At 45.4% G+C, this 27,649-nt stretch overlaps 1 protein-coding gene across 1 annotated transcript; it reads right to left on the reverse strand.

Annotated features, from left to right (window-relative positions):
* Positions 1 to 677: 677 nt before the first annotated feature.
* LOC139574248 (phosphatidylinositol 3,4,5-trisphosphate 5-phosphatase 2B-like) lies at positions 678 to 27,360 on the reverse strand. The gene is made up of 26 exons (XM_071398646.1): positions 25,328 to 27,360; positions 19,553 to 19,616; positions 17,302 to 17,582; positions 16,904 to 17,044; positions 16,703 to 16,790; positions 15,853 to 15,942; positions 15,515 to 15,739; positions 15,272 to 15,386; positions 15,065 to 15,165; positions 14,867 to 14,969; positions 14,434 to 14,630; positions 13,162 to 13,279; positions 12,501 to 12,597; positions 11,941 to 12,079; positions 11,694 to 11,793; positions 11,449 to 11,537; positions 10,870 to 10,951; positions 7,390 to 7,479; positions 7,173 to 7,286; positions 6,981 to 7,069; positions 6,804 to 6,891; positions 6,383 to 6,535; positions 5,860 to 5,941; positions 4,919 to 5,705; positions 1,953 to 2,062; positions 678 to 1,855 (listed from the first exon to the last, which is right to left on the reverse strand). Exons 1-26 carry the CDS (start codon positions 25,462 to 25,464, stop codon positions 1,756 to 1,758), a joined length of 3,780 nt encoding a protein of 1,259 aa, XP_071254747.1. The 5' UTR covers positions 25,465 to 27,360; the 3' UTR covers positions 678 to 1,755.
* Between the last annotated feature and the right edge of the window lie 289 nt (positions 27,361 to 27,649).

A 27,649-nucleotide genomic window follows, 5' to 3' on the forward strand; every position in this document is an offset into this window, starting at 1 on the left:
ATACAGCTCGTAGTTATAGAACATTTGCTGTAAGGACAAATACCTATTATTTTCCCATAATGACTGTCGCTCCATGGGTACACTTTACATTGGAATTTACACAAGAGTAAAAGTATTTCTGCTGTTCAAACATGCAGGCCTTGATAACATCCACTGAGCTATTGTGTGTGGTACTGACATTGACTTGCATTATGTAAAAGACCCAAATCATGTCATGGGAACAGGTGAGTACAGCACAGAGTAGTGTGGTTTTTGTGGGTGTAACTGACAATATAGTGTGAAACCAGACACAGGAAGTTTTGGGGAAGATATCCAACAAAGAAAGGCTTCAAGAAAAAATAACAATTAGCAAAAATAATATATAAACCTGTTATAATTTTGCAAATTAAGCAAATGATGACAGCTATTCAATTGAATTTCTGTCATTTCTATAAAGATTGCAATATAATTGTGTTTATATGCTGTAGCTAGGTATACCATTTTAGGTTGATGATTATATCAAGGCATGGTCGATTTGTTTTTCCGCTATTGTATTTTTGTGCCAGCAAGGCCTGTACCATTAAGAGTGTGGATAATTTATAGTTTTATATGAAGACAAAACAAACATAATTCCATAGTACAGTCTGGGATATGAAACCTCCCCATGCTCAATCTCCTTTGGATTATATGGTCCCAAATGTCCTAATAAATATCTAGAGTTTATTTCATAATGTTGACACAACATTGTTTTATTCACGTCGTGTCCCATTTGGTTGAATAAATGTAACATCACCTGCATGTAATACTTCATTACCTTAATTCAACAACCTTCAGAAAATAAAGTAGTAAACTTCTATGATCCACAGTTAAATGCATATCTAAAACTCAGATGACCAAAGTAGCACCACTGGCAAAGAACCACAGGAAAGGAACCACAGGCGTCAAGCACAAGTTTCAGGCCCTCAATCTTCACACAGTAGCAGTGTCTAAGAACCCACATATGTCAACAGTTAGTTTTATACAATAACGGTTTAAAAAGGCAGTAAAAAAAGAAAGCTAAGTTCACAGAAGCATTGATTAAGTGACTGTGATGTTCATGTTAAATGGGTGGGTGCCACTTTATTATCTCGTGAGCGCACGAGAGTTATGGGACAAGGGAGAGAATAGAAAAACATATACAATGTAATAGTAAGAATGTAAATAAACGGGCCCAGGGTTCGCATTTTCCTCCCACTGGATTCCCCTCTTATCACTAACAGCTACACCACAGTGACAAGATAATAATACCATCGGACAGTAAACAGAAAGCGAGACCTTATTATTAACTTTCCAGGCCATGTTAAAATGTGCACTGGTAAATATGTACAGCTGTACATTTCATCCTCCACGGCCCTTATTGAGTGATTTTACAAGCTGTTCTATATAAACGGCAGAGCAGTGGAAAGGGCAGGGGAGGAGGTGAAGCGTGTGAATGCTCAGTAAACACTCGTCTGGTGACTGCTGGGGAGACATAAAATCAATATTTAGCTATGTGGATCTAAAATTGGATATAAAAAAATGTTTGAGCATTATAATGTGGACGTGTGAATGGAAACAGATATGAGATGAGGATTTCATGGGACACGCACCATGTCTGTGTGTTTGCTTACCAGAAACTATTTTTTACTGTATATAAACGGACGTGAGTGGAAGAGAGGACGAGTAGTCCATTAGGGCAGGCATCAGTCACCGATGTCCATTAAGTTCCGTTTGAGAACTCAAACAACGTGAGTAGGTCTATAGTGAATCCCAGATCCTGGGTAGGTTCTCCAGGATCCTCCGGCGATGCGACGGGTTCGACACTCCGGCTGCACGCAGGTCCTCCTCTGTGATGCCACTGTGGAGAGAGCAAAGGTAATTTAGGTATCCCTGACTGACTTAGACCACCGAGACCAAACAAATCAGGTTCCATCCACCGTTATTCCTCCTCTCACCTGAAGTAGTCCAGGTCGTCCCAGCCGTTGAGGCTGAGTCCCAGAGTGTACTTCTGTAGACCCAGGGTGCTGAGTAGTTCTCGCACCGTCTCTGGAGCTCCATATAGGACCTGTATCAAACACCAAAACAAATGTCTAGTCAAAAAACTGAATGATAAAGCCTTAGGTCTGGGCCCATTACTAGGCACCTACAAACTTAGATAGATTCCCTCAATCTCACACAAATTATCAAGGAACCTACCAGGTACAACCCCAAATCCGTAAACACGGGCACCTTCATAGATATCATCCTGACCAACCTCCCCTCTAAATATAACTCTGCTGTCTTCAACCAGGATCTCAGCGATCACTGCCACATTGCCTGCTTCCGTAATGGGCCCGTGGTTCAACGACCATCCCTCATCACTGTCAAACGCTCCCTAAAACACTTCAGCGAGCAGGCCTTTCTAATCAACCTGGCCCGGGTATCCTGGAAGGATATTGACCTCATCCCATCAGTAGAGGATGCCTGGTTATTCTTTAAAAGTGCTTTCCTCACCATCTTAAATAAGCATTCCCCATTAAAAAAATGTAGAAATAAGAACAGATATAGCCCTTGGTTCACTCCAGACTTGACTGCCTTTGACCAGCACAAAAACATCCTGTGGCGTTCTGCATTAGCATCGAATAGCCCCCGCGATATGCAACTTTTCAGGGAAGTTAGGAACCAATATACACAGTCAGTTAGGAAAGCAAAGGCTAGCTTTTTCAAACAGAAATTTGCATCCTGTAGCACAAATTCCCAAAAGATTTGGGACACTAAAGTCCATGGAGAATAAGAACTCCTCCTCCCAGCTGCCCACTGCACTGAGGCTAGGAAACACTGTCACCACCGAAAAATCCACGACAATTGAGAATTTCAATAAGCATTTTTCTACGGCTGGCCATGCTTTCTACCTGGCTACTCCTACCCCGGCCAACAGCTCCACACCCCCCGCTGCAACTTACCCAAGCCCCCCCCCCCCCCCCCCCGCTTCTCCTTCACCCAAATCCAGATTGCCGATGTTCTGAAAGAGCTACAAAATCTGGACCCCTACAAATCAGCTGGGCTAGACAATCTGGACCCTCTCTTTCTAAAATTATCCACCGCAATTGTTGCAACCCCTATTACTACCATGTTCAACCTCTCTTTCGTATCGTCTGAGATCCCTAAAGATTGGAAAGCTGCCACTGTCATCCCCCTCTTCAAAGGGGGAGACACTCTAGACCCAAACTGTTATAGACCTATATCCATCCTGCTCTGCCTTTCTAAAGTCTTCGAAAGCCAAGTTAACAAACAGATCACCGACCATTTCGAAACCCATCGTACCTTCTCCGCTATGCAGTCTGGTTTCGGGGTGGTCATGGATGCACCTCAGCCACGCTCAAGGTCCTAAACGATATCGTAACTGCCATAGATAAAAGACAGTACTGTGCAGCCGTATTCATCGACCTGGCCAAGGCTTTCGACTCTGTCAGTCACTGCATTCATATCGGCAGACTCAACAGCCTTGGTTTCTCAAATGACTGCCTCGCCTGGTTCACCAACTACTTCTCGGATAGAGTTCAGTGTGTCAAATCGGAGGGCCTTTTGTCCGGACCTCTGGCAGTCTCTATGGGGGTGCCACAGGGTTCAATTCTCTGGCCGACTCTTTTCTCTGTATACATCAATGATGTCGCTCTTGCTGCTGGTGATTCTCTGACCCACTTCTATGCAGATGACACCATTCTGTATATTTCTGTCCCTTCTTTGGACACTGTGTTAACTAACCTCCAGATGAGCTTCAATGCCATACAACACTCCTTCCGTGGCCTCCAACTGCTCTTAAATGCTAGTAAAACTAAATGCATACTTTTAAACCGATCGCTGCCTGCACCCACCCCAGCATCACTACTCTGGACGGTTTTGACTTAGAATATGTGGACAACTACAAATACCTAGGTGTCTGGTTAGACTGTAAACTCTCCTTCCAGACTCACATTAAGCATCTTCAATCCAAAATTAAATCCAGAATCGGCTTCCTATTTTGCATCAAAGCCCCCTTCACTCATGCTGCTAAACATACCCTCGTAAAACTGACTATCCTACAGATTCTTGACTTCGGCAATGTCATTTACAAAATAGCCTCCAACACTCTACTCAGCAAATTAGATGTAGTCTATCACAGTGCCATCCGTTTTGTCACCAAAGCCCCATATACTACCCACCACTGCGACCTTTATGCTCTCGTTGGCTGGCCCTTGCTTCATATTCGTCGCCAAACCCACTGGCTCCAGGTCATCTATAAGTCTTTGCTAGGTAAGGCCCTGCCTTATCTCAGCTCATTGGTCACCATAGCAGCACCCACCCGTAGCACTCGCTCCAGCAGGTATATTTCACTGGTCATCCCCAAAGCCAACTCCTCATTTGGCCTCCTTTCCTTCCAGTTCTCTGCTGCCAATGACTGGAATGAATTGCAAAAATCACTGAAGCTGGAGACTTATAAATCCCTCACTAACTTTAAGCATCAGCTGTCAGAGCAGCTTACCGATCACTGCACCTGTACACAGCCCATCTGTAAATAGCCCACCCAACTACCTCATCCCCATATTGTTTTTTATTTTTGCTCTTTTGCACCCCAGTATCTCTACTTGCACGTCAGCTTCTGCACATCTATCACTCGTGTTAATGCTAAATTGTAATTATTTCACCACTATGGCCTGTTTATTGCCTTACCTCCCTAATCTTACTACATTTGCACACACTGTATATAGATTTAAATTTGTTCTATTGTGTTATTGACTGTACGTTTGTTTATCCCATGTGTAACTCTCTGTTGTTTTTGTCGCACTGCTTTGCTTTATCTTGGCCAGGTCGCAGTTGTAAATGAGAACTTGTTCTCAACTGGCCTACCTGGTTAAATAAAGGGGAAATAAAAAAATAAAAGAAACATTTTATATCTACCCACCTCTTTCTCCCAGCAGTAGCCTCTTTCTGCCGCCATGGCCAGGTCATTCCTCTGGGCCGGTCTCTGGCATGGGGTAGATGGAGCTTCAAGGTCCACTGGGAAGAAGTCTACCTCGCTGAGTGACTTGGCTATCTGCAGGGCTGTGAGGGAGTGGTCCCCAAGGGGCCCAACTGGCTGCTCCACCACCCACGGTGCTGAGGCCTGGGTGTGGGGTACACAGGTGGACACATATGGGTAGAAGGCTGGGAGTTTGCTGCTCCGTACAGGGATGGCTTGTTCCTGTTGGTGCACCCTAGGCTGTTCTCTCCTGGGGGTCTCTCTGATGATGGCGGAGTGGTTCATGTACATGTTCCTCAGGTTCTTGGCAGGCAGGATGGAGTCCTGGACAACATTTTTTTTGCTTGGTCGTGGTTGTATGGGTTGTTCATGATAGTGAGAGGTGGGGCTTGGGGCAGGGGGGATTGGCGATGGGTCCTTTGATGGGAAGAGCTGATAGGAGGAGTTGGTCTGGGGTGGATGATGGTCATTGGTGGAAGGATAGTGGGGCAGGATCCCTGGAATCTCGATTTCAGTGAAGTCAGACCTGCGAGGGGACTTCCTGTCACAGCCACGCCCCCCGAAGAGTTTGGGTAACTGCAGCGCGGAGTCGCCGGCCCAGACCACCTGAGGGTCCCTGCAAGGGGGTGGAGACTCCTCTACTCTTCCCAGGACAGACACACCTTCAAATATGAAGTAGGCAGGGTTTGTGTAACTGCTAGGGGCCGGCTTGGGTGGAGGCGGTGAGGATCTGAAATGGGTGGACAGATAATAATGAAAGTAGGCTAAATGACAAACTATACTATAATCTCCCATCACTAATCATATCTCGGAATCATATGCTGACAATGTATGTTGGCTGGTTTTACAATGAGTGACTTGAAAAACACCAAAAAGATCCTCACCGGCTGATAGGTGCCTGAGTGGAAGGAGGAGACAAGCATCCCCCCACCAGAGCCTTCTCATCCTTCTCAAAGCAGAACCATTCTGAAAAAGACAAAACAGATGTTTACTGGACACCATCTAACTAATGTCTTCTCCATATGTCCTGTGTTGTCTGGGGTAAAGGCTGCCCCTGGCGTGTGGTGGCAGTGTTCATGTGTGTTGTCATGGCAATGCATAATGCCTGACCTATAGGGCAAATGGCACCCACTCACACTGTGTGTCCTTTGAATGTCTCAGGATGCATCTGGTCAGGGTCAGTCAGCGAGGAGCCAAAAGAGGAAGCCAGGGCAGAGACCACAGAGAGAGAAAGCCAAGCCTTGGATCAATCAGGAACCAAATAGAGGAAGCAATGAGAAATACACAGGAGAACCAGAGGGCATATGGACTGTCGCAACAGAAGCCCAGCGGGAAGTGATAGTGCGAGCAGAGGAAGGAGAGGAGGACAGTGATGAGGTTGGCGGGAGGGCAGCCAGGCGAACCCACCGTAGATCTTCTCCCGTGTTCCTCGCCGGTCCTTGGGCACGTGGACCCTGACCCGCCCACGTATGGAGCCCATCTCCTCGCCCCGGTGGGTCAGAAACGTCTCAAACTGCTCTGCCGCGCCGATAAGGGAGCGCAGCGCCACACAGCACTCACCTACAGAGTCAACAGTAGGATCAACAATGGAGTGGACACTGATCCCGGCCTAGACACCGATCTCTGGTAAGTTTACCTTTTTTCTCTCCTAATAGTTAAGATTTGAAGACTGTACACTGGTCTTTGATCTGTGCCTAAAATACACTTCAAAAAATCTAAACATCTCAATGACTAGGGTCAAGGGGCATTGATTGACTAAGTGACTGATGAGAGGGGAAATAGTGAATGGTGGTGGTTACGAACAGGAAGGGAAGGAGTAATGACCAACCGTATGACTCAAATCCGTCACATGACTTGACAGACAGCAGGAGGTGCTGATCCTGAAGGTACTCCATGTCTGAGAGGATCGGGAGAAGCTATGATATGTAGACACACACACACAAACAGGTTAGCTATGCGTCTTTGGTATGAGTTTGCTCATCTAGCTCCAGATTGATGTATTTACCTTGGGCAGCTGCTTGGGGGACCAGCCCAGTTTGAGGAAGCCAGGCACATCACAGCTCTGTGAGTCATTCTCTACGGAACGGCGGATCTCTGCTCAAGACAGATATCGACTTAAATTATTCATCACATAAGTCACAGAGTATATTATAGAACTATAGATGAACTAGATGAGAAAGGGTTAAGGACAAAGCACCTTCAAGGCAGGATGAGTGAAACTCAATGAAGAACTTGGCTTTGCTGGCCGTCTTCACAATGGCCTCAACACCTTCCAACTCCATCCAGGCCCTCTCCATGCTAGAGTTTGGGTCTGTTTTGTAGTGCAAAGAAATCGAGGCTCACAAGCAAGTATCACAGTTATATTATACGACGTATATTAATCAAAATTCTTATGTCAAAATAACCACAATCACCTGTTTTGGAAATGAACTGTGATGTCACCCCTACATGGAATGTGGCAAAAACAGGCGAGTGGTCGCTGGTGAAGATGTCATCTGTACAACCTGGAGACAGAGAGATCTCAGTCATAATGATACAACCGTATCCATTATCCTTATTCTGTTAACTGCACCATCATACAAGCATTCTTATGTCACTAATGATCACTTCAGCACTCTATGCTATTCAACCTCAATCAAAACCTGTGGCATAGACTAAAGTAATGATCCTTTAATGGCTATGATGGAGTATGCTGTATGGGGAGTATTTGCTGAAGGAGGTCAAAAGAATTCAGGCCCCTAGACTTTTTCCACATTTTGTTATGGTTACAGCCTTATTTTAAAATGTATTTAATTGTTTTTTTCCCCTCAATCTACACACAACACCCCATAATGACTAAGCAAAAACAGGATTTTAGAAATGTTTGCTAATTTATTAAAAATAAAAGTATTCAGACCATTTATTCAGTACTTTGTTGAAGCACCTTTGGCAGCGACTACAGCCTCGAGTCTTCTTGGGTATGACGCTACAAGCTTGGCACACCTATATTTGAGGAGTTTCTCCAATTCTTCTCTGCAGATCCTCTCAAGCTCTGTCAGGTTGGATGGGGAGCGTTGCTGCACAGCTATTTTCAGGTCTCTCCAGAGAAGTTCGATTGGGTTCAAGTCCGGGCTCTGGCTGGGCCACTCAAGGACATTTAGAAACTTGTCCCGAAGTCACTCCTGCGTTGTCTTGACTGTGTGCTTAAGGTCGTTGTCCTGTTGGAAGGTGAACCTTCGGCCCATTCTGAGGTCTTCAGCGCTCTGGAGCAGGTTTTCACCAAGGATCTCTGTACTTTGCTCCATTCATATTTGCCTCAATCCTGACTAGTCTCCCAGTCCCTGCCACTAAAAAACATCCCCATAGAATAATGCTGCCACCACCATGCTTCACCGTAGGGATGGTGCCAGGTTTCTTCTAGAAGTTATGCTTGGCATTCAGGCCAAAGAGTTCAATCTTGGTTTCATCAGACCAGAGAATCTTGTTTCTCATGCTCTGAGTCTTTAGGTGCCTTTTGGCAAATTCCAAGCGGGCTGTCATGTACCTTTTACTGAGGAGTGGCTTCCGTCTGGCCACTCTACCATAAAGGCTTGATTGGTGGTGCTGCAGAGATGGTTGCCCTTCTGGAAGGTTCTCCCATCTCCACAGAGGAACTCAAGAGTTCTGTCAGGTGACCAAGTCACCTCCCTGACCAAGGCCCTTCTCCCCCAAATGCTCAGTTTGGCCCGGGCGGCCAGCTCTAGGAAGAGTCTTGGTGGTTCCAAACTTCTTCCATTTAAGAATGATGGAAGCCACTGTGTTCTTGGGGACCTTCAATGCTGCAGAAATGTTTTGTTACCCTTCCCCAGATCTGTGCCTTGACACAATCCTGTGTTCCTTCGACCTCATGGCTTGGCTTTTGCTCTGACAAGCACTGTGGGACCTTATATAAACAGGTGTGTGCCTTTCCAAATTATGTTCAATCAATTTAATTTACCACAGGTGGAATCCAATCAAGTTGTAGAAACATCTCAAGGATGATCAATGAAAACAGGATGTACCTGAGCTCAATTTCGAATCTCATAGCAAAGGGTCTGAATACTTAAGGAAATAAGGTATTTTTTTTTTTTTTTTTTTTATAAATGAGCAAACATTTCTAAAAAACAGATTTAGCTTTTTCATCAAGTGGTATTGCTGATGATTTTTATTTCTTTAATCCATTTTAGAATAAGGCTGTAATGTAACAAAATGTGGAAAAAGTCAAGGGGTCTGAATACTTTCCGAAGGCACTATGTCTGAATATAATGTTACGAGCCAACAAAAAATAAACTCAGCAAAAAAAGAAACGTCCTCTCACTGTCAACTGCGTTTATTTTCAGCAAACTTAATGTGTGTAAATATTTGTATGAACGTAAGATTCAACAACTGAGACGTCAAACTGAGTTCCACAGACATGTGACTAACAGAAATGGAATAATGTGTCCCTGAACAAAGGGTGGGTCAAAATCAAAAGTAACAGTCAATATCTGGTGTGGACACCAGCTGCATTAAGTACTGCAGTGCATCTCCTCCTCATGGACTGCACTAGATTTGCCAGTTCTTGCTGTGAGATGTTACCCCACTCTTCCACCAAGGCACCTGCAAGATCCCGGACATGTCTGGGGGGAATGGCCCTGGCCCTCACTCTCTGATCCAACAGGTCCCAGACGTGCTCAATGGGATTGAGATCCGGGCTCTTCGCTGGCCATGGCAGAACACTGACATTCCTGTATTGCAGGAAATTATGCACAGAACGAGCAGTATGGCTGGGGACATTGTCATGCTGGAGTGTCATGTCAGGATGAGCCTGCAGGAAGGGTACCACATGAGGGAGGAGGATGTCTTCCCCGCAGTGGCAGACCAGGTGTTGTTACACGTGGTCTGCCACTGCGAGGACGATAAGCTGTCCGTCCTGTCTCCCTGTAGCGCTGTCTTAGGCGTCTCACAGTACGGACATTGCAATTTATTGCCCTGGCCACATCTGCAGTCCTCATGCCTCCTTGCAGCATGCCTAAGGCACGTTCTCGCAGATGAACAGGGACCCTGGGCATCTTTCTTTTGGTGTTTTTCAGAGTCAGTAGAAAGGCCTCTTTAGCGTCCTAAGTTTCCATAACTGTGACCTTAATTGCCTACCGTCTGTAAGCTGTTAGTGTCTTAACGACCGTTCCACAGGTATGTTCATTCATTGTTTATGGTTAATTGAACAAGCTTGGGAAACAGTGTTTAAACCCCTTATAATGAAGATCTGTGAAGTTATTTGGATTTTTACGAATTATCTTTAAAGACAGGGTCCTGAAAAAGAGACGTTTCTTTTTTTGCTGAGTTTATGTCCTAAACCAGGGATGGGCAACTAGCTGCCCACAGCCGCCCTTTTGTAGGCCTGTGGCCCAATAATAATAATAACAAAAATACTATTTATTAAATAAATTATATATATATATTTGTTTTTTGTTGGAACTCAATCGGGGTCTCAACTTTCTGTTGAGAGTTAGAGTAATGGTGCAATTTAGAAATGTGCATCAGCAGTCACTCAATTAGCACGTCAGCATTTTTTAAAACGATTGGTAAGTTAGTCTAGCGGCCAGCTATCTAAACTTGTAGTAAGCATGGTCCAATTACTGACCGAGGTGGGGCCCATTGATCATCAGTTATCACATAAACTGCAAACATTTGCCTGCACCCTGTGGCAAAATGAGTAGAATTGCAGGAAATTAACATTAAAATGTAAATATCGGTCATCGCTGTCATGAGTGGGGCCGCTAAAATGCTTTCTCACAAGGGGATGGGGTTGGGGGGGTACGCAGACCCATGAGCCACTGCGGCCCCTCATGATGAGTTCCGTTTTTTTGTGGCCCCCAGCCCCATCAAAATCATCCATGTCGTAAACCTAAACCCACCATAGGAGTTGCAGGTGATATGTGTCTCTGAGTAAGACTTCCACAGAATCCGGTCACACCATGATGGCACATTGACACGCACCTGTAGACACAGAATAGAAGAATGGCTATATTTATTGTGTGTTTGTGTGTGTTCGATGCGGACATATTGAACATAGAATTGATTTAGAAAAATGGTATTATATAATGTAGGGAACACTGCATTCCAATCATACAAGCCATTTCACTCTGTGAGGTAGTTTTAGTAGTCATGATGACAGCTGCCGTCAAAGCATCCACCCCTTGTGACCCCAATAGAGACTGATTGGGTTACACATACAGTAAATCCAGTCGTGAGCTATACTTATTTGTGTAGAATGTTTAGGGGGGCAAGTTACACTAGTTGCAAAGGCGAAGGTTTCCAACCTAGCATTATGCAATTCCCTTATTTACTGACTGCTTTCACAAGGCTCACAAATGATGCTTTGTGTGGATTATTCATCACTTACTGCTTGAATGTAATTCAGACAACACGCTGATTTGGACACAATGTAGCTTTGAGAGGTTGTGTCAGATAGTGTCACAAGGAGATAGACTCACGCCAGAGGTCTTGTACTTCTGCCACAGGTAACTGTCCCTGGACCCCCTCTCGTACCGATAGGTGGGCGGAAACGCAATCTTCTCTTCCTCTTAACCAGGACAAAGAGAGAGAAAGGGAGAGAGAAGGGGTAGATTCCGAGACAAAAGCAACGAAGAGGAGAAATTATTGACAAGAATAAATAACAGGTATTTTCACCCGCACAGGAACATACAGTTTGACATGACGTCAGTAGGATGCTACTCACTGAAATTGAGGAAGGCCTTCCTCTTGTGTCGTTCTCGTGTCAGCTGGTCAGCACACATGAGCTCATCAAACTCCCGCTTGGAAACATGTTTCAGAATGTCCTGTAAAGCAATAGCGATTCAGTATGAGAGGATTCAAGGTACGGCTCTGGGTCTATGGAGATTCTTGATTTCGGGTTACACTACATCTGATCTATTTGCTGGGGAACAACGAAACAGAGAGCGGAGAGGAGACAGGGCTTGTCTGACCTGTACGTCCAGATCTAGTCTGTAGTTGAGGTCTCCACACCAGAAGAGATGTGTGAAGCGCAGGCTGACGTCAAAGGCACTGAGCTGCCGGTCACCCAGGGACAACAGTCTGAGGATGTCCGCACAGTTCTGGTTCCTCCTGACAGGACCACAAGCACAGGGAGGGACAACATCAACTCACACACATAGACACGCTGCGTACATACATTGGAAACGTATACACTCTACAGCCCTGGCATGTCCTTATATAGAAAGGACAGAGTGTACATCAATCTGATGATAGTTGTGTTGAACATTACCCTAATGTTTTATCTGTCAACTAACACCCAAATGATATACCGTCCATTGGAAATAGGTGTGTATACAGTTGTGTATACCACAGGAGGTTGGTGGCACCTCAATTGGGGAGGACGGACTCGTGGTAATGGCTGGAGCGGAATTAGCGGAACGGTATCAAATGCATCAAACACATAGTTTGATGCCATTCACTCGGTTTCGGCCATTATTATGAGCCGTCCTCCCCTCAGTAGCCTCCACTGGTGTATACAATATGTACATACCTGACTACTTTCTCACTGCCAGAGGTCAGATGGCAGTTGACAAATCCAAAAGAAGTACTGTTGAAGAGTAAGGAAACCCCAACAGCACCTTTATTTCCTGGAAACAAACAGATTTGACATTTAAAGGTTAACCTCATTTAGTTAATAAAAGACAACATCTCATTCCTGTTAATCGTGCTCTGATATCACAGATCAGGGGTGTCAAACTCATTCCATGGAGGGCCGAGTGTCTGCAGCTTTTTGTTTTTTCCTCCCAATTAAGACCTAGACAACCATGTGAGGGGAGTTATTTACTAATTAGTGACTTTAATTCATCAGTCAAGTACAAGGGAGGAGCAAAAAACCCGTAGGCCCTCCGTGGAATGAGTTTGACACGTGTCTTTGGCTGTAGGCTATGCCAAAGATACAGTATGTGTCCGTGGAGGCTGCTGACGGGAGGACGGCTCATAATGCCTGGAATAGAGTCAATGGAATGGTATCAAACATGTTGTTTCCTTGACATTCTATTGACTCCATTCCATCCATCACTATGAGCCGTCCTCCCCTCAGCAGTCTCCACTGGTATGTGTATACTACGCATTCATTTCTGAGACGAGGAGGAGGGTGTGGTGTTATGGGTAGCCGACCCATAGATGACCCAAGTAGGGGCCTGGTATCATACCCAGTGTGTTCCCCAGGCCAGTCTTCACACTGGCTGTGTTTACATGACTGATGCGACTCTCGTGCTCCGGCTTCACGAACACTGCTAGCCTCATGTTCCACAGCGACTGTACTGCCACCTGCAGGACACATAACCACAGAACACTATAACAGAGCAATCAAGACATAGGCCTACAGTACTGCTGATTGAAAAAAGCTAAAGTAATGATAACATATATATCTTGATTTTTCATGGAAGTATCATAATCATAGACATAAGCAATCGTTTTTAGACATTTTATTGCTAGGCTAACTCCAGTAAGTATCAGGTAAATGGATGAGCAATAAACCTTAACTTCCAGTTTATACCAACGATTTATATATACACTAGATGACAAACAGGGGAAGCTATTTTGAAGCCACCGCACCCCCATCTTGGCACTCCTCCACTGTTGTACATTTTTGGGGGGGAAGCTATAGAAATGCATAGTTTTTGCCACGTTTATTCCATTACAGACACATTAATGCACACTTTTTCATTATATTATGTGAGCTAAACATACAAATAAAAAGTGTAAAATATATACAATTATTTTCCTTAAAGCATACTTTTTGAAAGTCTGAATGTTACTGTCCCCACTACAACAACAAAATACTGAAATCGATGTCATTTTGTTCTTAAAACATTTCATTGAAATACTGTAGAATTCCATTCATTCCTATGGAGAACCCTCTCTCCTAGGGAGTGCCAATATGGTGGTTTCAAATCCTCTCATTGGCCAATACATAGCATTCGCAATCCAGGGTTTATATAAGTCATTGGTTTATACACTCTTTTCTATTACCTCTTTGTGCAAATACAAAGAGCGTGTAAAGTAACTGTCACAGAGAGATAAACAGCTCTCATTGCTTCAGGATGAATGGTAAAAGAAAAAGTATATCAAACAGATATCCTATAAGGTGAGCAAGGGCATAATGACAATCAGAGACACTGAAAGCTGGGAGAAAGGGCCAATAAGGTATAGGGACAGAAAGAAAGAGACAGAGATAGAAAGACAGCGAAAGAGCGACACATACAGTAGAGATGGAGGAAAAGAGGGACATGGAGATGGAGAAAAATAAGCAGAGAGAGATGGAGAAAGAGGACTGGGGACAACAGATGGAAATGAGCTGTTTGCTAAATCTGGTGCAACATTTCCTTTCTCCGTGTTCTATGTTTTTGTTGTACATTGTCTCTGTCCCAATTTTTTTTTATAGTTAAATGGAGGACAATAGAGGAAAAACTGATGCTCACCTGTTTGTACTCTATATGAGTGTAGCTGTGTAGGGTAGCCTTAACGTGCTCGGTCCACTCCTTCTCCCCCTGAGAGTTCTCCTGGGTACCCAGGGCGTAGATGTCATGAGGCAGCAGAGCTGTGGACTCATCTGGGGTTCGCCCCAGACCACAGCACGTCACCCAGGACTGCAGACTGCGAGGGGGAGGGGAGCCACCTGGACACACAACCATTAAGATCATTAGTGAGGGTCCAACTCAGTATAGACCACCATCTAGTGCTTCAAATAAAAAAAGGGTGTTTCTAACAAGAAAATTGTGGCTTTCTAGTGTAATAACCCTGTAATAACCCTGTAATAACCGTAGCCATACCAGTAAAAGTACTGATGTCAGACAGTAACAGCGGAAGACATATTACTCTAGGACAGTGAGGTTCTATTGATGTCATAGTTACCCATATTCCAGCTGCCCACAAACACAGAGATGACGTCAGGTTCGCTCAGATGGGAGTGTCTGGTCTTCATCAGCTGTAGCAGCTGGCAGAACGCCTCCCGTTTCTGGAGGGAAGAGAGAGTGTTCTCAGTCAATATAAAAACTACAATGGAATCCAATGGGTGGCAACATACACAGATGAATGTAGACCTGTATGTACCCTTGCACTCTCAAACATGAGCTCTCGTGGGGTGCTGTGATGACTGTCCACTACCATGCGCAGCTTGGCTGGACTGCTCTGGAACTTGACTAGCTGCAGAACTGACACGTGCGCACGCAAGGAAAAAGAGGGGAATCGTTAGGATCATTGAATGCTTCTTCATCGAACTCGGTCAAGTAATGTCAGATGTTGATGTTATTCTCTTACTCCGGTCGTGTGAGACTGTCTCCGCTCCGAATGACCCGGCCTTCCTGTCAAACAGCAGCACTCCTGTGTCCAAGTCCACTGACACTGTCTGTCTGCCGTAACGCACCATCTTAATCTAGACACACACACACACAAAGATGATGCAAGATATACAATATTGTACCACAAAAATTATCAAAATATGATTAAACAGCTGGTATGCCCCCCTAAAAGTATGAGCTGCCCTTTGTCTCTCTCTGTCACCTGAAAAGAGTGGACAGGTATGGGCCTGGCATTGTTCTTGGCTACAGGGACTAGTGCTGGAGCAGGGACTGGGGCTGGAGAAGGGGCTGGAGCTGGAGCAAGGGCAGAAGCAGGGGATGGAGCAGAGACTGGGACTGGAGCTGAGACAGGGGCGGGCTCACGGGAAGGGGCAGGCTGCACAGCCAGGTTGTGATTGGTCACAGCATCTTGAAGAGCTTTCAGCACCTGCACAGTAAGAGCATAGAGAGCTTTAGACTGTATAGTAAATTAATATCAGACTGGTTTGCATTGGGGGATAGTGTGTGTGTGTGTGTGTGTGTATGTATGGGGGTACATACCCTCTTCTCCAGGGAGGACAGCAGGCTGACCAGGGCAGAGATCTTACACAGCAGGCTGTCCAACTCCATGTCTGGACCTCTACCCATATTCTAAAAGGAGGGACAGTAATATACTGTATTAAGTAGCTATGTGCTATGTGCAATACAGATATAAATATAGAATTGTACCCCATGAATGGAACATATTTAGAGGTGTTTTATTTAAAACTTTTTTAACAGTGATGCGCTGTGAAAGTAATTTCTCAATTAGTTCACTAGATGGCGTAGCAGATCAGATTTCCATTCATTTCCTGTCTTCTTAGTTTGTGGGTCTGTTGTGGACCATAGTAGAGTAGACAGGGTTGGACAGACAGGGTAGGACAGACCGGGTAGGGGCCTTCCGAGTGGCACAGTGGTATAAGGCACTGCGAGTCCAGGCTCTGTCGCAGCCGGCCGCGACCTGGAGACCCATGGGGCGGCACACAATTGGCCCAGCGTCGTCCGGGTTAAAGGAGGGTTTGGCCGGCAGGGATGTCCTTGTCCCATCGCGCACTAGCGACTCATGTGGCGGGCCGGGCGCAGTGCACGCTGACACGGTCTCCAGGTGCACGGTGTGTTTCTTCCGACGCGTTGGTGCGGCTGGCTTCCGGGTTAAGTGGGAATTGTGTCAAGAAGCAGTGCGTCTTGGTTGGGTTGTGTTTCGGAGGACCCACGGCTCTCGACCTTCGCCACTCCTGAGTCCGTACGGGAGTTTCAGCGACGAGACAAGACTGTAACTACCAATTGGATGCCACGAAATTGGGTAGAAAATGGGGTAAAAAAAAGAACAGACCGGGTAGGACAGACAGGGTATATCACAGATGGGATGTACCTGTGACTTGGTGGAGGTTAAAGGGCAGGTGGGATGGTCAAACACTTTGGCCAGCGTCTCCAAACTGGACATGGTCAGATCAATCTCACTGTGGATCAGACAATCAGTTTCATTTTCTCCCAACAAATCCATCACATCACAAACACTAAATGACATACAACACTTTAACTGTAATAGCAGTAGCAAAATGCTGAAACCCACCTGTTGAGTCCCTGGCATGCGGTGCCCAGGGTGTGGTGTAGATGGCGTAGGCCTTTTGCTCCTCTACGTAGACCCTCCACATCCAGAGGCAGCTCACTGCACAGATACTCACTGAGCAGCCCAACCACCTCACCTGCCATGCTGTGAAACCACAGTAAAAAAATCTACATTTTATGTGGTTTTTCCATCATTTTACCAGAAAGAGTAGATGAAACTAACGGAATAACGGAACTAACGTTTTTCGTGAGTGTTCGCAAACGTAAGCCTTGTTGAAAGCAGCACACAGGCAAGCTGAAGAGGAAGGGAGATACCTAGATGCCACAGGAAAGTACTACAGTGCTAAAGTACCCTAAATAGCCCCAGACCAATATTGCACATTTTTCCCTATTTATGTGTACCTGGGTGTGTTGAGCTCCTGCAGCCTGTGGAGGAAGAGGAGGTGGGGGGATGAGGTGACTGGGGGTCCTGCTGGGGGAGGTGTACTGACCGAGACTGGGGCTGGGCTGGGACTCCACACCAGCCCTTGCTTCTCATCATCACCTGAGCTCTCCTCACCAGGCTCTGTGTCCCTCCCCACAGGGTACAGCAAGGGGATGACCAGACCCTTATGAGGGTGCTGGTACCCCAACACCAGGTCCCCCAGCGTACGGAAACAGTTCACCTGCACCCCTTGAGATGTCTGTGGGGAAACACACTGTGGTTATACATACTGTGGTTATACATACATGGGCTGTGGTTACCCAGAAAGGTCAAAAATACCATAAACACATGATACATAACCTACACAACAGGTGATCTTCATGAGAGTTTCCTTTATGTACAGGATAGATGAACAAATTCCCTGAACTGGTGCCACAATGATCTGCAAACCGTCCATCAAGATAATATTTATAAACTGTTTCTCTAAAGTTCCTAAAGCTTGGAACACCGTACAAATGTCTCAAATCCATATGAACCTGTTCAGGATACGCATGTGTTGTTCGAACAGTGTCCACCAAAACAAAATGGACCTGGATATACTCAGGAGGATCCCTTGGAGTAGAGGTGCGGTCTCTTAGGCCCTGGAGGTGCCAAACAGAAGTCACAACCACTCACCTCTGTTTGCATAGCCAGAACAAGAACCACATCAAACACTCACTGCCAAGCAGGCTGCAGAAACCACTGCTAATCAGCCACAGGACAGGAGATGATGTCACAAACAACCCCCCCAAATTCTGGTCACTGGCAAGGTTGGCTGCCACGAGTCACAGTGTTCCAGCAGTTTACTAGCCGACCTCTGTGTTCTGAGCCAGTCTACCGTACACACGCACAAACGCTGCCCGCTATAAACACTCCAACAGCCAGCTGTCTCAGATACGTACAGTAAACATGGAGGGGAAACACATATTCAACAGCCATAGACAAACACATTAAGTGCCAGTCACACACACACACACACCGCGGGCATAGACATATTAGATGCCACGGACACACTCTCAGACACAGGACCCAAAGGGCGCACACAGCAACACTGCAAACTAAAAGCCCCTTTCCTGTACGTCTTATTTTAGAAACGTTTGTTTTCATTGTGTGGTTTGAAAAACCCTTTTTGGCAGACATTACCTGCCCCAGTTGCCAGGGACTCCTCTAATGGTTTATGCATTTTTTCGAGGAACTCTTGAAAAGTGATTACAAAGAAAATACAGACTAAACGACTCAGGGAGACAAAAACGGCCTGTCTTTTAGCTCAAAATATCCCTTCTATAAAATAGCACCCTCAGAAAAACAAGAAAGCAACCACGCAATCCCTATGTGGTAATGTTTTTTAATAGCAAAGCGAGTGAGACAAACTGCTTATTGGGGACTTTACTGACTTACTGACAAGCGAAGCAGCGATACAGTACACGGAGCACAGCCCTCATCTGAAAAGAACGTTTACATGGTGTTTTCAAATCAAAGACTCATTAAATGACTGTCTCTATGAGACAATTGTTATTGAGCTGTTGTTTTTGCACCAGATATGGTAAAGGAATGCACAGGCTGGTTTGCGGGCTGCCTCAAATGTTTTTTGTTACTGTGTTTTTTCCCTCATTCCTGATAATTAGGACCAGGAGCTGCGGCTCTTGAAAGGAGTCGTCCCCTATAGTCACTATCTAAAACACACCCATACAACCGCCACACACAAACTAATCCGAACCATCCCGATCCCCCACCCAACTAACCCTCAACACACACATCCTTGTCCACGGCACATGCACACACAAAGCACAAACAGACCCATCCTCCTCAGAGCACTGGTCAATGAGTGGGTAGGTCAGGAATCTGTGAGACACACACAATTTCTCCTCTGTGCAGCGGTCATTCTCCAAGCATGCAGCCGCATGGCAGGGATGCCATTCAAACAAAAAGGCCTAAGGCAGAATGAGCCTAGTATATGAACACAAGACACTTCCTGTTTCCCTTACAACAGACAATAACACACCTCTTTTGTAACGATAACAACTACAGTATTGTACTGTCCATTCTTTCTCGAAAGTGGTTGCTACAAGAGGATAATATCATGCTTGCACATGTAGGAAATGCTACAGTATTAGCCTAGTTACTGTCAGGATTAGGTCATGTGTGTATGTGAGGGGGGTTTGGAAAGTTAAACTGATGATGGTCACTCACCTGTACAGCCAACAGGCCGTCTGCATCAGGAAGAATACGATAAGTGTGAACGTGCCGTTGGAACCTGAAAAGGGGAAAATAACATTTACAAATGTACTATATACCCCAAGACAGCACTACACATTACTATACCACTGTCATGGGCCAGAAATAAACATTCAAAGGCAAAACACGCTTTAAAGTGACAATGAAATATGGATGAGCAGATGTGCTGCCCTTGTTAAAGATAAACAAGACGCTAATTTGTTGATGGTGTGACTCAGTTAGATGGTTATTATAGCAACTTCATGGTCCACTGCACAGCGTGGGACTACATGACTACTACCAGGCAATTCCATGGAAACGGAAGTGCGCTGAGACTCAGATTTTTCACTTAAAATGTATGCCAAACAAAAACCTTTGATTTCAAAGTTAAACAAACCATACAACTCTATGCACAATGACTGCTTTTAACAATTTACACAGAACAGTTTGCAGAAACATTTACTGGAAGAACTGTGCATATGCAACGTTTAGTAAAATAATTTTGGTAAAATCTCCCTCCGTTTTTCATGTGACCATGTTTTTCAAAAGATCTGTTAAATATCTCCTCAAGATTAAGATTAAAAGATGTCTACCGAAAGAATGGGAAGGTGACATGACACCTTGACTCTGAAAAAATCTATTTTGGTTATTGAGCCACAGTAAGTGGATTTACACCCGGTAACGGAATTGCGGTAACATAATTTTTTTCATGGGTCCCTGATCTGTACTACACAGAAATGTTTGCCCGCAAGTTCGTCATGACGTCTTCAAGTTTTCTACCTAAGGGATAGATCGAAATTCACTGTATAACAATAATTGTAGCGGCCCTGTGTTTATAAACATGTATATCTACTTGGCTTTTGTGGCACAAAATTAAACTCATCACTGTCAATTGCGTTTATTTTCAGCAAACTTAACATGTGCAAATATTTGTATGAACATAACAAGATTCAACAACTGAGACATAAACTGAACAAGTTCCACAGACATGTGACTAACAGAAATGGAATAATGTGTCCCTGAACAAAAAAAAACTGTCAATATCTGGTGTGGCCACCAGCTGCATTAAGTATTGCAGTGCATCTCCTCCTCATGGACTGCACCAGATTTGCCAGTTCTTGCTGTGAGATGTTACCCCACTCATCCACCAAGGCACCTGCAAGTTCCCGGACATTTCTGGGGGGAATGGCCCTAGCCCTCACCCTCCGATCCAACAGGTCCCAGACGTGCTCAATGGGATTGAGATCCGGGCTCTTCGCTGGTCATGGCAGAACACTGACATTCCTGTCTTGCAGGAAATCATGCACAGAACGAGCAGTATGGCTGGTGACATTGTCATGTCAGGATGAGCCTTCAAGAAGGGTACCACATGAGGGAGGAGGATGTCTTCCCTGTAACGCTCAGCGTTGAGATTGCCTGTAATGACAACAAGCTCAGTCCGATGATGCTGTGACACACCGCCCCAGACCATGATGGACCCTCCACATCGATCCCGCTCCAGAGTACAGGCCTCGGTGTAACGCCATTCCTTCGACGATAAACGCAAATCCGACCATCACCTTTGGTGAGACAAGACCGCGACTCGTCAGTGAAGAGCACTTTTTGCCAGTTGTGTCTGGTCCAGCGACGGTGGGTTTGGCACATAGGCGTATCTGCAGTCCTCATGCCTCTCCATATCTGCAGTCCTCATGCCTCCTTGCAGCATGCCTAAGGCACGTTCACGCAGATGAGCAGGGACCGTGAGAATCTTTCTTTTGGTGTTTTTCAGAGTCAGTAGAAAGGCCTCTTTAGTGTCCTAAGTTTTCATAACTGTGACCTTAATTACCTGCCGTCTGCAAGCTGTTAGTGTCTTAACGACCGTTCCACAGGTGCATGTTTATTAATTGTTTATGGTTCATTGAACAAGCATGGGAAACAGTGTTTAAACCCTTTACAATAAAGATCTGTGAAATTATTTGGAATTTTTACAAATTATCTTTGAAAGACAGGGTCCTGAAAAAGGGACGTTTCTGTTTTTGATTTGTTTACATCGACAAAACTACATATATACACAATTTATTTTTCTTCATTTTTCTTGAGTGGGCAGCCTGATGAAAGCCAGTCAATATTTAAATCACCCAGAAAATATACCTCTGTTGATATCACATACGTTATCGAGCATTTCACACATGTTAGCCAGATACTGACTGTTAGCACTTGGTGATCCAAAGCAGCTTCCCACCAGAATGGGCTTTAGGTGTAACTGATGAACCTGTAGCCATCTTACTTCAACAGTATTTAACATTGTCACACTGGTATAAATGTTCAGGAGACAGGCGCAGGAATGCGTAATAGTTTTGTTTTTTTTCTACCCAAATTACAGCGTGCCATGTAAAGGCACGGGGACGAAGACCAAACAAAGACGTATACAAAACACAGGGTTGAGACCCAAACAAAAGAGCGAGGAGTACCTCGAATAAATACACAAGCACATAAAGATACCACACCGGACGAGACCCGTAATCATCTGCGCAATACGCGCGGCACGAAAGCCAAAACAACACAGCACAGGTACTCACACGACCAACGGACATTGTAAAAATAATCGACCGAATAATGGTGAACAAAGGGCACACTTATACAATTACTAATCAATGGGAATAGTAATGACAGTTCCGGAGGGATCCGTGACAAACATGAGATCCTCTCTAAGCCTTACAGAACTGTGTATCTGAATAGAAAACGGCCACACCTCCACCTTTGGCATTTGGGTCTTTTCTGTAGATCTTATAACCATGTATTGCTACCACTGTATCATCAAATGTATTATCTAAGTGAGTTTCAGAGATTGTCAGAATATGAATGTCATCTGTTACTAGCAAATTATTGATTTATTGAACCTTGTTTCTTAAGCTACATATGTTAACGTTGGCTATTTTTTGCACTTATCTGGGATGCATGATTGTTTTTATTGCTTTACTGGGAAGTTTAGATTTTGTGTCACTGGACTACACACAATACCCCATAATGTCAAAGTGGAATTATGATTTTCAAAATTTTTACAAATTAATTGTCACGGATCGCTAGGAATGGTAGGTGTGGAGTCAGGCGCAGAGAGCTGCGCTTTCAATGAATACGTTCATTTCAGCTGCGTCCAGCCAACAACCAGGCAAAATTACCAATAAACCGAATAGTCTCTCAACCAGGGAAAATAACGGACAACCAACACGTAAAAGCAAAAACAATAATATACCACTGACATAAAGGATAAGCCCGCACAACAGCAGGCGGGACCTGGGAGTTTAAATAGCCCCTAATTAACAATAAATAAGATACAGGTGAAAACAATCAAGACCAAACCAACAGAAAAGAAAAAGGAATCGGTGACAGCTAGTAGACCGGTGACGACGACCGCCGAGCGCCGGCAGAACAGGGAGAGGAGCCACCTTCGGTGGAAGTCGTGACATTAATAAAAAATGAAAAGGTGAAATGTCTTGAGTAAATACGTAAGTATTCAACCCCTTTGTTATGGCAAGCCTAAATAAGTTCTGGAGTAAAAATGTCCTTAACAAGTCACATAATAAGTTGCATGGACTCACTCTGTGTGCAATAATAGTGTTTAAACATGATTTTTTGAATGACTACCTCATCTCTGTACCCCACATATACAATTATCTGTAAGGTCCCTTAGTTGAGCAGTGAATTTCAAACACAGATTCAACAACGAAGACCAGGGAGGTTTTCCAATGCCTCGCAAAGAAAGGCACCTATTGATCAGCAAGCCCACCCTCTTTTCCCGATGTCAATCATGTCTTTAGGAGGCACTGTAACCAGCTTGCTCACAAATTGTGATGAGTTAGTATGTTGTTGCAGAAATAAATAGACCTAGGGGAGGGGTTGTCCAGACACATTAGCTTTGACCATCAGATGACAGAAAGTGAAAGAAAACAGTTATCAACATGACAGTGGAAGGGAGGAAGAAATTCTGTTGCAGATTTTTCTGAAATTCTGTTGCAGATTTTTCTGAAATTCTGTTGCAGATTTTTCTGAAATTCTGTTGCAGATTTTTCTGAAATTCTGTTGCAGATTTTTCTGAAATTCTGTTGCAGATTTTTCTGAAATTCTGTTGCCAATTCATTAACATAATTGATATTGGTAAAAACTCTATAACTAATTGATAACTAATTTACCTTTACTGGTTACTTCTGTGAACTTTCATTATTCTCCCTCCACATAAAAATATCTTTAAAATATGGGGGTTTTTGGTAACAGAATTTCAAGGCACAAGGCAATGTATCTTCAACTTACAGAAAGCAGAAAATATTTTCCTAACCTAAATATAAGTGTTGATATTAGTTGGCAGGGTTTTTACTTCAGCATTCTTGTGTTTAGATGTATTTCTAATTCCTTTTATGACTTATTCTGGTAGATGTTTTCTCAGACTCCTTTTCCATCTGTTTGACAAGGAATTAAAACCTATGCTTATTCCATGTTCTAAGGATGGAAAACTCTTGTATAATGTATATATGCCTAAATTAAAAAAAATATAGACTCTTAATTAGCTTTCTTTTGACACCCATTTTGACATGATCCTATTAACGCCACATGTTGGTGCTCATCTTTACATGGAAATAACCTACCCACACATCTCACGTTTTTACACACCACTATTTACACAACCTACACAAACTAGCCAGAGGGGAGTGACTCATCTGGCCCGCATGCGGGCTTCATGTTCGATAATAACCATTTGGTAGCAAAATCATACCACTAGTCTGTGTCAAGTATCCAATAGATGGCTAACTTTTATCTCTACTTTATCTCTAAACACAGTACAGTAAATGCCTACCCCCCCCCCCCCCCCCCTGTTGAAAAGACACCAGTTGAAAGCCCCCTGCTGAAAGCATGGCCTTGTGATGCCTGGTCGAAAATCACAGGTATCATTCATCTAGAATGAATTCATATTTCCCTGTAATGAAGTTAGAGAATAATGTAAAGAAACAGCAGACCTGTATTGATGTGGAGATTAGATTAGTGTGCACTAGGCCTACATACAACGTAGAGAGGAGGAAGAGGGACAGAGGGACAGAAAAAACACAGAATAGAAAACAACAGCAAAAGAGAGGGAGAAGAGAATGAGACAGCTAAGAGGGAGAGAGAGAATGAGACAGCTAAGAGGGAGAGAGAGAATGAGACAGCTAAGAGGGAGAGAGAGGGGGGTGGGAGCAACATGAGCAGCAGTGGGGCTCAGCTTTCAGGAATGTGTCTGGCTCGGGCCGCTGTGCACAGAGAGCCGTGTGGTCACTGTAGCTCCCGCCCTCTTCCAGGGGCCCCAGGGAAGACTGAAGGGAGGGGGGAGGAGAGTAGCGGGGGGGACAGGGAGCCCTAAGCCAGGGTTACACGGACACTGGCCAGGCTTGGTTGGGCTGTATCGGGACTGGGCAACCTGAGGGTTCAGGAGCTATAGACTTCCAGCAGCCCTGTGAGCCACAGCCTTCTCCCTGCCCGCTGTCCCAGCTCAGAGTGACAATGATAAAGATGACAGAGAGACAGGCTGCTGAATCCATTTACAATGCCGACATTGAGACACTCTATAGCACATGTGAATGTGAGGTTAGTTCCCTTTCCACTGACTGTGAGCATCACTGAGTTGATATTGACCATACACACTCAGAGATGGAAAGGAATTTTATGTTTGTGTGCGTGCGTGCGTGCGTGCGTGCGTGCATGCGTGCATGCGCGCGCGTGTGTGTGTGGTGGAAGGCTACTCACAGCAGACAGAGGGCGTAGGCTCCAGGCACAGACTCACTGTCCCTGACCAGGAAGCTGCCGTCCCTCCCAGCCCGGGCCAGCAAGTCCTCCGCATGCACGCGGCTGATGTCACGGTGGTACCACGCTGCCATCGCCATGACAACCTTTGCTGTTGTTGTCCACCTGTCAGTCAGTGGAGCGTCTGTCCGTCCAACAGGGTAATCCACAACAAGGTGTACGGTCAGAGATGACACACACACAGTCTGTCCCAGACACCTGTGTCATGGCACCACGAAACCCTCCAGTCAGGAGCTCTTGTTGTTCAGTCCTCTTGAGTGTTCACAGCTTCTCCAGCATCCTCGTCCTCATTAGTAAGGTCGGCACAGGACAACAACAATAGTCCTCCTCATTTAAGACAGGCACGCCTTCCAGGGTCCTACTGGGTTACACATCCTGTTGCATTTGAGGATTGTTGTCGTTATAGAGTCAGAGTCAATATCCCTCCCACAGATTTCTCTGTGTCCAGATTCCAGAACTACAGTTGCTGAACTCTGGCCCACCTTGTTGTTAGTTCCCCCACAGAGAACAACTGTCTCAGTGTCTGTGTGCAGTTTGCTGCCAGCCGGATGTTCCTCTCAGGTAGACAGACAGCTGGATGTTCCTCTCAGGCAGACAGACAGCTGGATGTTCCTCTCAGGCAGACAGACAGAGATAGAGAGAGAGAGAAAGAGAGGGGGGGAGCAATGATGCGTATAGCCAACCACCCCTGGGGGTAGTGCCTGCAGCCTCACCCCAAAGACCGGCAATGCTCCTGCCTGCTGTCCCCTCAATAAAAGCCCTGCATGCAAACAACACAGGAAAGAAGAACCAAGAGAAGTCAGTCAGCCATACAAACAAACCCTGCTGCACAGCCTGCTGTGGTGGATAGATATCAGACAATTCAAATGCTTTTCCAGTTGTTTTGCCATATAAGGGAAAGGGCAAACACCCTACAGAAAGTTCAGTTGATGGTTGCAGTTCTCTCCAGATTCCACAGTCTCTCTCTTCCTCTCTGTTGTCAGACGTAGATTACAGAGGGTAGGTCGGGGGTGTTGGTGGGGGGTGTAAAGGGTCCCTGGTCGGTCCCGTGCTGAGAGTGTGTTGGGAGTGTCCCGTCCCCCTGGCGTGGTGTGTTCCGTATCTCCCTAGAGTGTCGTCAGAGGAGGAGGTGAAGGGGGGCTAGAGGATGAGAGGACTAGCCCTGTTAAAGCACAAGACAACGCTGGGCAGCACAGACAGAGGAAGTGACTCTCCGCTCCAGATGTGAGTAAGAAGGAAAAGCGAGGGCAGAGAAAAAAACTGACGCAGCAGCAGAAAGAATTCCTGCGAGGGGCTTCACTTCATCACTGGTGTGTGAAACCAACGCTGCCAGCAGACTCTTCCTTTCTCTGGCCCACCCCACGCTCCATCCTCCTCCCCTCCTTCTCCTCCTCCTTTTCCCTGAAATCCCAAACACAAAACACAGCCGTGCCGTGCACACTCAGGTGGGAGGCTTGGCACAGCCTCTGTCTGTCTCACTCCTGCGTTCTTGTCCTCTTTTCCAGCCTTTTTTCCACTGTGCTGGCTAGCTTATTCCCCTCTCTCTTTCTCCGTTCCCCGCCCTTTTCTTTTGTTACTCTCCCTAACATCCCTTTCTCTCTCTCCTTGCTCTCCTTGCCATCTCTCCCTCCTTTCCCTCCTTTCTCTCCCTCCTTTCGCTCCCTGCTTACTCTCCCTGCTTTCTCTCCCTCCTTTCTCTCCCTCCTTTCGCTCCCTGCTTACTCTCCCTGCTTTCTCTCTCTCCCTTCTCTCCCTCCTTTCTCTCCCCACTTTCTCTCTCTTCTTTCTATCCCTCCTTTCTCTCTCTCCTTTCTCTCTCTCCTTTCTCCCTCTCCTTTCTCTCTTTCCTTTCTCTCCCTCCTTTCTATCACTCCGTTCTCTCTCTCCTTTCTCTCTCTCCTTTCTCTCCCTCCTTTCTATCTCTCCTTTCTCTCCCGGCAGAAAAGCAGCCTCCAAATGGATATGGAGGCTTATTTTTGGCATGCAAACAACGCCCCTCTTCCTCCTCCTCTTCCCCTCCTCTCTTCACCCAGTGGTTGGAACTGTGTTTGTGGGCAGCTGTTTGGCTCCAGCTTTGCTGTGCTGCCTCTTACAACTCAGCAGAAATCCATTGCCCACCACCCCCACCACACAAACCCATAACATACACAAACAAGCTGACGTCAGTACAAGCCCATTCCATTACCCGCCCTCTCAACTCTTCTGTTTATTACAGGCCCAATCTCATCTCACGACTTTCCAAAGGCCACAAACCAGTCATTGTTG

Source organism: Salvelinus alpinus, chromosome 4, assembly GCF_045679555.1.
Source record: "Salvelinus alpinus chromosome 4, SLU_Salpinus.1, whole genome shotgun sequence".
Lineage (NCBI taxonomy): Eukaryota > Metazoa > Chordata > Actinopteri > Salmoniformes > Salmonidae > Salvelinus > Salvelinus alpinus.